Source organism: Stenella coeruleoalba (genome assembly GCF_951394435.1).
Source record: "Stenella coeruleoalba genome assembly, chromosome: X".
Lineage (NCBI taxonomy): Eukaryota > Metazoa > Chordata > Mammalia > Artiodactyla > Delphinidae > Stenella > Stenella coeruleoalba.
In genome coordinates this window covers 106,421,905-106,433,352 of record NC_137152.1, presented here as the reverse complement: position 1 = coordinate 106,433,352, position 11,448 = coordinate 106,421,905, and the positions used below count along the sequence as shown (strand labels likewise).

General features: G+C 48.1%; 1 protein-coding gene across 2 annotated transcripts; it reads right to left on the bottom strand.

Moving 5' to 3' along the window:
- Window positions 1-329: 329 nt before the first annotated feature.
- Window positions 330-8,789, bottom strand: ARHGAP36 (Rho GTPase activating protein 36; the record flags this gene model as incomplete). 2 transcript variants are annotated; one of them, XM_079910132.1, is made up of 12 exons in its annotated part: window positions 330-1,528; window positions 3,027-3,200; window positions 3,633-3,739; window positions 3,876-3,973; window positions 4,213-4,389; window positions 4,572-4,720; window positions 5,383-5,533; window positions 5,779-5,834; window positions 6,055-6,247; window positions 6,488-6,723; window positions 7,267-7,332; window positions 8,537-8,789. In XM_079910132.1, the coding sequence occupies 12 exons, from the start codon at window positions 8,787-8,789 to the stop codon at window positions 1,371-1,373; spliced, it is 1,818 nt and encodes a 605-aa protein (XP_079766258.1). In that variant the 3' UTR covers window positions 330-1,370. The 2 variants fall into 2 exon arrangements, with proteins under 2 accessions (XP_079766258.1, XP_079766257.1); XM_079910131.1 differs by lacking the exon at window positions 3,027-3,200.
- Between the last annotated feature and the right edge of the window lie 2,659 nt (window positions 8,790-11,448).

The window sequence follows — 11,448 nt, the reverse complement described above, 5'->3', positions numbered from 1 at the left end:
TCCATCCCTTTATCCCATATCACCCCTCCCCTCTATTCTCCATCACCCCTTCTCTTGTACCCCACATCACTACCCTTTATTCCACCTCACATCTTTATTCCATCTCTCTCCATCCCCTTATTCCAAATCACCCCTTCCCCTTTATTCCACTCACTCCATCCCTTTACACCATGTCACCCCTGCCCTTTATTCCACATCACCCTCTTCTATTTCGTTCCTCTTCCCCACCTCTCTTTCCCCTTCAGCTCCAGCTAGAGCTTCCCAACTCACCAACAAAATTTCAAATAAAAAAAACACACACACAGTAAGCCATGAATATGCTGCTGTCACAATACGATGTTTATTAATGATTAAATGCCAGAGAAGTTTTAACAATCACAAATCTTCGAGCTCTGCGGTTGTTACCCATTGTGTGATCAATTTCTAACCCTCAATACAATACATTCTTCATTCTATGGACCTTAGCAGTTGTTACCCCTCAATAACAGCTATAATTTTGGATGTCATACATAACCCATATCTGCGTGTTACCAGAGCATGTCCCGCAAATTTGTACCGTCCTGCATAGAGGAACTACAGAGACGATATTTAAGAACATTTGTAATCAGGTGACTTTTACTGCTTGGAACTATGTGTTTGTACCTAACTAGCTGTTTTGCTGACAACAGGATGTGGCTGCCAGCTATCTGTAAAACAGATCTAGGTAATAAAATCAATTTTTTTCCTCTAACTTTTGACCCCAGAAAAGCTAGTTGGGTTTCTCAGGATTTGGGGAGTGGCTGTTTGACGAGCCATTGGTCTAAATAATTTGGACAAAATTATCCTGAGGCGGTGGAGTGGCTGCGGGGACACGGCTATGAGTTGGTGTGACATGGTTTAGCATTAATTGTCAGCTGTCAGTAGGCTGACCTAACATCCTAGCATGCCTCTTGAGGGCCTTTCCAATTGAGCTCTTAGGAGGAGGGTAGGAAAGTCAGGAAAAGCATGCAATCCTCTTTGGGGGAGGGAAAGCACCTCGAGATTTGTGAGCTTCTCTGCGACAGGTGTTTACCACAAATGTCACATCAATTAAAGGAACAGCTGTAGTAAGGGAAAGCCAGGATCAGGGGTAAAAGAGAGAGGCAAGGTAGCACCAGGGCGCCTGAGCATGACACAGAAACATCTCCACTTTTACCAGCTGAAGGGACCGAGCATCCCCAGGAAAGGGGCTGGCAGTGTGTTTGGAATTCACAGCCTGACCCGAGCATCAGGTGGAACTCCTTCTTACCCTCAGATCTTTACCTTCAAGACTCTCCTTAATGTTTCCTGTGACATCCCAGGTCTACCCCCACCCTTTCCCCCTGTCTGGCACTATATAGAAGGAAAAACATCTAAGGAAAGAAGTAGCCGATGCCAGTTTTGGCCTCCTTCTCCCGGGGCACACGGAGCAATGGGCGGTCTTGCTCCAGAATGGGGGGGTTACCCGCTCCTTCATCATCGTCATGGGAACGGGCAGTGCCGGGAGGCACAGCTGGCTCCTCAGAGGAACCTGGAAAATAGTAACAATGTTAACTCCTTATGTTTCTAGACTTCACACTTTGCACAGCACCCAAGGAACTAAGACCTAATTTTGAGCTTCAAATACAGTATGAGGCAAGAAGTTAGGGCAGAAATGATTACCCCCATTTGACATGTAAGAAAACTGCAGCCTAACAGTAGAACATACATCTCTAAATCTAGGCCCACTGTGGAAGCTGGGTGTGTGGGGGTGGGGGGCAGGAGGGCAGGGCCATGTTAGAGAACAGAAAGAGTGAGACAGATACCCCGTGCTTAGAGCAAATGGGCAATACCACCAGGGAAGCGAGGAAGTGGGCGTCCTTCTAACAACCACCACCACCCTACAACCAGCCTGACTAATTTTACTAAGCAAATGAGTAACAAAGCTGGAGCCGGAAGCTTACAGAACTTCATGGAGGGGAGAAAGCAGGTGTCGGTCTTCAATGACTCTGAGGAGGACCTGTAGTCCACGACTTGGCCAGGCTGAGACTTGTTTTTAAGGAAGGTGGTATCTACAGGAAATGTAACAGCTGCATCTTCTTTGCAGAACTGGATGGTCTTTGGACTCTGAACTTCTTTAGAGTCAAGATTACTAGGCATTGGGACTGCTTCCACATTCATGATTTCTTCAAGATTGACAGCTAGGTCTGGCTGAGGGTCTGAAATTGTATTAAGAATGGAGACATCTTCAGGCTCTGGAGCCATATTTGTAATTTCATCTTCTTCAAAAGTGTTGGCTAAGTCTTTCTGAGAATCCGGAATTTTGTTGCAAATTTGAGTGCCCTCAGGCTCTGGAACCACACTGAGAACTGTGTCTTCTTCAAGATTGGGGTTTTCTTCAGAGTCTTGGATTGCACTGACATCAGAGTCTTCTTTGTATCCTGGGATTTCTTCAGCGTCTGAGGCTTCTTCATCGTTTGGGACTCCACTTACATCTGAAGATTCTTCCTGGTTCTGAATTTCATCAAAATCAGAGACATCTTCAGGGCTCGTTACCACATGGAGGGCTGGGACCTCTTCAGGGTTGGAGTCTTCTTCAGAGCCTGCAATTCCATTGACTTCTGGAGTTTCTTCATAATCTGGAATTTCTTCAGTATCTGTGGTTTCTTCATCATTTGGGACTCCATCAAGAGCTGGAACCTCTTCAAGACTGGGGTCTTCTTCAGAATCTGAGAGCCCATTAACCTCTGGGGATTCTTCATGATTTGGGAGTTCATGACCACCAGGGGCTTCTTCAGGGCTTGGGACCACATGAAGAGCTGGGACTTCATCAAAATCAAGGTCTTCACCAGAGTCTGAAATCCCATTGACCTCTGGGGCTTCTTCATGGTCTGGAATTTCTTCAGCATTTGAGGCTTCATCATTTTGGATTTCATCAAGGGCTGGGACCTCTTCAAGATTGGGGTCTTCTTCAGAATCTGGGTTTTCATCATTATCTGAGTCATCTGCATGGTCTGGGATTCCGTCAGTGTCAGGGGCTTCTTCATTGTCTGGGATTTCATCAGTATCTGAGGCTTCTTCATTGTTCGGGATTACATCAAGATAGGGAACTTCTGCTAGGTCAAGGTTTTGGTAGTCTTCAAAATCTGGTCCTTCTTCAAGGTCGTGGTTTGGGTTTTCTCCAGGGTTGGGGATTTCTTGCACATCTCGGGCTACTTCAGGGTCTGGAACCATATCAAAATATGGTATTTCTTCAAAGTCTTGGATTTCAATGAGTTCTAGAATTTCATCATCAGGGTCTAGAATGTCCTCAAGGGGAGGAAGATCAAAATTCAGGGTATCATCATCATCGTCGTTGTCATCATCATCGTCATCTTCATCAAGTTCTGGAATGCCTTCGAGATGTGGGCCTGGAATCTCAAGGTCATTTGGAATCTCGAGACCTTGGACTTCACCAAAGACTACTCCTTGATTGAGATATTCAAATACTAGTTCTTCATTGACTGGCACATCTTCCTCAGAGGACTCATCTTCCTCAAGGGGCTCATCTTCAGCAAGGACCTGGCCTTCGGGAAGGGCCTGACCTTCACCAAGGGACTGACCTTCAGCAAGGGCCTGACCTTCACCAGGGGTCTGACCACCAGCAGGGAACTGACCTTCATCAAAGGGCTTGCTTTGACCAAGGACAGCAGCCCGGGCTTCAGCAGAGTTTTCCACTGGATCAGAAAGTAAAGCATCCTCTTCCATCTTTATCCGTGCGCTCCTGATGGGGAATGAATTTGAAAAAGCAAGTCAGTTTGTATACTTGGGTTGACTAACATAAAGGTGGCCTGGGGTTGGGAGCCCCCATAGGTGATTCTCCTTCAGGCTAAGCATGAACAAACCAAGAAAACACTCACTGGATCTTCCTCAAATTCCTGCGTCTGATAAAATCAAGGGCTTCAGGACTGGATTTCCATACACGCTTAGCAACCTGCCTCTGAATATGGGGAGGCACCTGAGGGTAAAATTAGCAATGTTAGCCTTTATTACACAACATTTTTAAAATCTATACTCATCTCTATCAGGTACCCAGAACTGAAGGCGCCATGCCCAGCTAATGTAGGAAGGATTTCTAGACTGGGAGATTTGTGGCTGCCTGCTTTGGATACCCCCAGGGATGCATGTGGAACTCTTCCTTGCCTTGTGAACAGGTGAAAGAGCTGTGAAATAAGTGTGTCCAAAGCTTCCACCTACCTGAAAGAGGATATCCCAGTTATCAATCATGGCACGGACCACACTGACAGAAGCAACATAGTGGTCAATCCCCAGTTTTGTTTTCCTGGACTCCCTCTTGGCAGATGTCCCCCTCTTCAGGAGAGCAGATCCAAACACCAAAGCCAAATTGGTGGAAGTCATACGATTGCCTGAAACCTAAGTAAAGGAAAGCAGAAAGTGATCAACTCTGAAGTAATAATGGAAGTTACACAAACAAAAATGTCTCTTTTCGTTCTTGTTTCCCTCTCCCTCTGTCTCTCTGTCTCTGTCTCTTTCTCATATACTCCCACACATCTCCACTTCTGTAAATCTCGCTACCCTTTCCCAGAGCTTTTTACCAACTGTCCATCAATGCCAATGGAGTCCTCGCAGTTCTCAGTGATCTTATGCAGGACCTTCAGGAGACGCTCCAGGGTGTCACTGTGGCAAGGTGGCATCAGGTAAACCAGCAACTGCAAGGCAGAAAGCTGATCCTGTGGCTTCAGAGCTAGAGGAAGGAAAACAGGCACTGGCTTAGGGGGCTAACCTTGGCAGCAGCCTGATACAAAGAAAGGTGTGATTCTGGTTGAAAAATGCCAAAGGCTATGGATAAAGTACTCAAGCATCTTTTCTTTGCTCATTCTCATGGCATTTGAGCTCAGGATTCCTAAAAGCAAGAAGTGCTCCCATCAAAATCAGACCCCCTGGGCTTCCCTGGTGGCGCAGTGGTTGAGAGTCCGCCTGCCGATGCAGGGGACACGGGTTCGTGCCCCGGTCCGAGAAGATCCCACATGCCGCGGAGCGGCTGGGCCCGTGAGCCATGGCCGCTGAGCCTGTGCGTCCAGAGCCTGTGCTCCACAACGGGAGAGGCCACAACAGTGAGAGGCCCGCGTACCGCAAAAAAAAAAAAAAAAAAAAGTAAAAATCAGACCCCCTCCCTACAGAACCTAGGTTCTTCTTTGCCCTGAGAGGGTGCACACAGCTTCAAGAAGCTCTAGAGAGATTTCCAAACAACAGACTTATAGCGGAATCTGGAGAGGTGTTTTCATCTTCTGGTGTTCATTTTGCCTTAGTTCCTTGGGGTCTTGCAGCCTGAGCTCTGTCCCCAGAACCCCACATCCCCTGTACTATTTCCTTTCCTTGCCCAACAAGGGAGAGCAGAAGACTCACTTGCTGTCAGGAGGAAGGACATGTACAGATCATCTGGCAGCAAAGAGTCCTTCATGTCACGGAAAAACTCCTTGAGGAGTGCGGCCACATCATGCACGTTCTGAGAGTCATCCAGCACTACATCCAGACCTTGATCAAATTCTTCACGGAGCTAGAAAAAGAGAGAGAATACATTCGGTGGCTGCTCTGCCCATCACAGGCTCCCTGCTGGCCACTCCTTCAGTAGGTCTCAGGCTTCAGTGGAGGTAGTTGGCTATACGGTGTGCCTAGGGGGCTAGAAAGAAGACTGTGCTCCCTTCACGAGGCATGACATTCTCTTCAGGTCTATGGGGGAGCCCCCACCCCCACCAGTTTTTTCTCACTGAAGGAACAAAAGCATATACATAGCTGATTTACCTTACGCACCCTCTGCTCAGAATATTCCAGGGTGAAAATCCCCACTGTGCTTAAGCCTGAAAGAAAAGACCAGGGGATGCTAAGTATCTGTGCTCACTGCCCCCACCCCTAGCATTTCCCTTTTCCTCCCCCATTGTATCCCAACCCCAACTGGTGGCAGGGGAATGTTTCAAGCCCTTCATCCCTTGACCTCTTTCCTCTCCCCATCTCTAGAACACCATTCTTTCTCTTGAATTGCCTCCTACCTTGATTTAACCATCATTCTTGGCCCCTTACCATGTTTCTCAATGAAGCTGCAGCAAGCCTCAACAACCTGGGGGATTTGCTTGGCAATCGGATTGAGGCTCATTTTCCTTTTGGATCCCAGAAGTCGCTGGCCAATTGGAAAGGAAGTCTTGGAAAGTTGCAGGGTCTGCAGCAGCAGGGCCCCGTCCTCCAGTTCAGCCAGGCTATCCACAGAGACCGCACCCTGTGGAGAAACCCTCACTATGTTAAAATGGGGGAGCAGGAGGGTCACTCCGGACCTTCCTGAAGATTGCATCACATTCACAACAGGAGACATTCTCTCTGTGGCAGGCCAATTACACCCCTCCAACACGTTCTGTTCAGCTCCCCTTTCCTCTGAGGACACAGGCCTTGACTTTCCCGCCCCACATCCCTGGACACTTCAAGAAGGGTCCCTGCCTGAAAACTGGAGGGTTTAACTCACTCGACGCCCACGGCGAGTAAACTCCCGGGGCAAGGAGGGCTCAGCCCGCCTGCGACTGAAAAAGCGCCTGATGCGGCCAAACATCCTTTGCACCACGTTTCCCCGACGACGGCCCGCAGCCTGACGGGTGGCTTCTTCAATCTGCATCGTGGCTCTCAGTTCAAGTTGCTTGCGGCGGGTAAGCTCGTTCACCAGCACCTCTTCCAGTCGAATGCCAAACGTCTTGAGTGATACCGCTGGGGAGCCAGGGAGAGAAAGTATGAGAAACGTCAACGCTCCGCAGGGCTTAAATCAGGAGGAACTGCAGGGGCTGTAGCACTCCTGTAAGCAACCGCCCCCAGCCAACCCCACCCCACCAGAGCCGCAGCGCCCCTCCCTGGGGAGGGAGCCAAAGGGACCCTGCGATGGTCTGGCTGAACGACTCAGCTCCACTCAACTACCCCGACGGGGTCTCCACCTTAATTCCTGCCAGGGGGTGACCACCTTGAAGCAATGAGGGTAATTTCTTCTGGGCAAACTGTCTGGGGTAGATTCACACAGAAAGCTTAGGTATATCTGATGGGACTGCCCAGCACTCCTGCAGCTAGTGCGCCATTTCCTGAAATCATCCCCTGCGGGGTTTCTGGAAGCGGGGCGGGGGGGGGGGGGCGGGGGGCGGGGGTGAGTCCCCCCCAGGGGCAGTGGGCACCGCCCAGTCTCCAACAGCCTGGGACGCAGTACAGGAGGGGTGCAGCATTCTATTTCTTTACTAAGGAAAGTACAGTATGAGAGACCCTCACCCCTCTCTTGTCCTCTCAGAATCAGAAACCACTTCTCCAAGGTGTTTGGACGGTCAATAGGTAGAGCTATGGGAAGAGAAAAAGAAAACACACGCATTCTCATACAAATAGGATTTTATAAGTGACTAAAACATCGTAATGCATTGATCCACAGAGACTGGGGAGAGGGGCAAACAGCTCTGTCCAGCCCCCCAAAAGTGTTTTGCTTTCACTCAGCCTCAGTTTCCCCATTTGAAAACGAGACCAATCGTAACTACCACATGTGAGACTCCAAGAATTTAACCAAACCAGATCATCTGAGGCGCCGCGTGCGCAGCGCGCATCTTGTTACGCACCAGCAGTAGCTCAACACAACGCTTAAAACATAAATTCCGGGGCTCCGAGGCCGCGGGACAGCGCAACAGGCGAGGGGAGGGGCTCTGCCTGCGGCGCCTCGGCTACTAAGGGTCGCTAAGTTACTGCTGGCGCGCTTGCTCCCGGGATGCCGTCGGCTCCCCGCGCTGCGGCTGGGGGAGAAGCGGTGACACCCGCTATCTCCGCACTCCGACCCCCGCAGTGGCGGCTGCCCGCGGGGTCTCCTCGCCCTTTGCTGCGCTCCTTTTAGGCTGCGCCGGGCGAACCTGCGGCCCCCTGCACTTTTCATCACTGCAGTGGCAACCCTCGGCTCGCGTGAGCCCCTCCCACCTCCCCTCAGTCGCAGAATCTGCGCCTGCACCGCGGAGACCACTGGCGCGCTCGACCCCCGTCCTGCGCTGGGTCCCGCTCGCTCCCAGCGCACCTCCTGCCGCCGCCCCCCGCACCCGCACCCGCCCTCCCGCTACTCGCCCGGATTGGCCCGTGTCTCTCTCTCACTGTCTCGCTATCTCCCTCTAACTCTTCGTCTCTCAACCGCGCTGTCTCTGTCTGTCCCAGTCTGCTCTGAGTGTCCCTCTGCGTTTCCATCTCATTCCGACTTGTTCTGGCACCTCACCTGGTGCGTCTGTCTTTTCACCTGTCCTCTGTCCACCTGTCTGTCCCTGGTATCTGCCTGTCTCAATGCCTCTCAAGCCCCCAGGCTTCAACCCAACTCAACTAATCTTTACCTCTTCCCAATTCACCAAACACCCTTCAACTCCCGCTCCCTCAGTTCCTCAGGATCCAGGAGAACCGGCCAGGTCCAAGACCAGAGGAGAGTCCCTCCCACCCTCCTGGACCCCCAATTCGTCCCGTTCCGCCCAGGGGGTCCACTCGGCCCGAAGGCGAGGATGCCACATCCCGGGGTACTGCTCACCTCTTTCAGGTTTGAATTCAGAGAGGAAATGCCTGGCCACGAGTTCGTGGTAAGCAGTCTCTTGCAGCTTCAGACGCTCCAGCTCGGAGAGGCTGTGTATTGAGATCATCTTGGTCCTGCGGTCCGGGTTGTGTCCTGGGGCTCCTCCCAGGACGTTCACTAAAAAAATGAAGGCGGACAACAACAGCAAAGGGGGCATGATTCTGGGGCACAGTGTCCTTTCTGCCTTCAGAAAGGGAATGCAGCCACCCATTCTGGAATCGGATGATTATCAGAACTGCATCATCCAATTGTCACTAGACCTGGTGGAGGGAACTATGGGGGGGGGGAGGGTGGTAAAGGGGGAGGGGAAACTGGGAGGTGGCTTCACCCTCAAGCAGAGCTGCCTCTGGCTGCTTATTAAAAAAAAAAAAAATCCAACTTAAAAAAAGCCAGCCCTGAACCGACAGTCCAGAAAAGAGAAAACCTAATTAGGCAAAAAGGAAAAAAGAAAAAAATATATTTAAAAAAACCCAACCTTACAAGTTTAAAATGGACATTAAGATAAGAATAAGGTAATATTTTTCCATTAATTATTAGGAACATTGATGGAGTTTATTTTTTAATAATAATGCTTAATGCTGTCCAGTTTGGGTGAAATGGGCACATTCATCTAGGTTAGGAGCTCTGTAAATTTTGTACAACTCTTCCAGAAAGCAAACTGGACACGTGAGTCTGAAGCCAAAAATCATCCCCAGGCCCTTTGACCCAGTAATTCCCCTTCTAGGAATCCATCCTAATGAAATCTTCCTACAGACAGGAAAAACCATATGTACATGAACCATAACAGTAAAAAATCAAGGGAAAAAAGCTAGCCCAGCAACAAGACTAGTTATATAAATTATGGAATAGCCACAGTATGGAAAATTATGCAATCATTAAAGGGATGGGAGCTTTTAAACAACAAATATAAAATACAGAATTGTATTAATTATGATTACAACTATGTGAAGAAAAACATGCAAAGAAATAAAAGACTGCGAGAAATGCACCCAATTACTGATGGTGTCTGTATCAAATAGTGGGATTTGGTTTGCCTTTTGCCTTTTATCTATTTACCAAAAATTGTGCAACTTGATTATGTTATTTTTTCCTGAAAAAAACAACAACATCAGTTTGTACCAAAACAAACATCATTTCCAGGCCATTTCTAATGAGACTCTCTATACAGGATTGGTATAGTGAAGTTTCTTGGTGTATTGGCAAACCTCTTTTACATATCCCTTCTGCATGGTGCCCACTATCTCAAACTGCTCCCAGGTTGCACAGGATACCCCAGTGGGGATCTCCCTGCACCCCACACAGCATCCTATCCTGCACATCCTCACTTCTATTATTAATTTGTTCTTTCATGTATGCATTTTTTAAAAAAGAAAAGAAAAGAAACCTGCATTAATTGTCTACTTTGTGCCAGGCACTAAAGATTCAAATATGAGCAAAATAATAAATACTCTTTTCATAGAGAATTTAACAGTGCAGTGAAGGAGATACACAGGTTAACAACAATTTACAAAACCTTGTGATAAGTCAATTGCCCAAGATATAAACAAACTACTGTGAAAACAGAAAGGAGGAAACATCTAAGTCTGCCTGGAGACAGGGAGGGGGGAGTGTCCAGAAAGAGAGAACAGCTTGTGCAAAGGCAAAGAGATGGCAGAGAGGTTGTTATATTCTTAAAGCTGTATAAAGAGGATGGAAGGAGATAAATCTGGATAGGCAGGAATGAGGTTATGAATGGCCCTATAAGCCATGTTAAGGAGCTGGACTTTCTCCTGAAGGCAATAGGGAACTACTTCAGGGTTTTAAGTGGGAAGTGACAGAGTCAGAGCTGCAGCTTGGAAAAATCGCAGAGCAGTGAAAAACCTGGTTTGGGTAGAAAGCCTGAAGTAGGTAGATCAGCCGAGAGGCAAGAGATGCTGACACAAGTCAGTATCAATGGGGCTGGAGCAGGAGATGGATTTTATGGGTATAAGTGACAGGACTTAGAGAAAATTTTTTATTGTAATGGAAAGGATAGCTCCAAAGTTTATGGTTTGGGTGAGTGTGTGGATGCTTCTTCCTAAGAGAAGATAATTCGGGACGTGGGGAACTAAACCTTTTGGCAAGATGGGAAGTGGTCACATGCTATTTTTCTGAGCTCCCCTTGCCCACGGAGTTTTATGATAATATTCTATATATTATTGGGGGGGTGCTTAAACCCCAAAGATCAGGTAATGTGGCTTTGACAGAGAAAAGGTAGGTAGAAGTTTATCATCCAATAATCTATATAAATGAGCTCTGTCAAAAAAAATTCCTCACTTCTTTTGTTTCCAAAATCCTCTTTTGCCCACTTTCCTTAATGGCCAAAGTCACACATGTCAGAAATAAACACTTGCCGGATAACTGAAGTTCAGTATGAGATAGAATGAGGAGTATTTCTATGCCTTTTGAACTGAGCTAAGAGGAAAATTCTTAGCATACATATTTTTTAAAGTCCCCTCAATGGAAAATCAATATCCCCTGGACCCAGAGTAAACACCTAAGCCCAACCACCAAACTGCATCCACAAAATGACCATCTTAACCAAAGGCACATGCAGAGAACCTAACCACAGTCCCAAACTAAGCAGCCAGTAATCCCCCATTCACAATGGCAGGTCCAAAATCTATTAGCCAAGGGTCTCATTCTGACACACACAGCCTAGCTCTGGATTATTTTTTTTTACATGGCTCCCTCTTTCCCTTTACCCCAATTTAGACATTTTTGTACCTGTTCTGGAGTTGCAGCTATTTCTTCTTGCCAAGGGTTACAATCTGGTCATCCAAAGAGTATATAGCTGGTTCGCTCACCCAAAAATCAAGATGAAAATCAATCCCTCTTCTCCCCCCAAAATA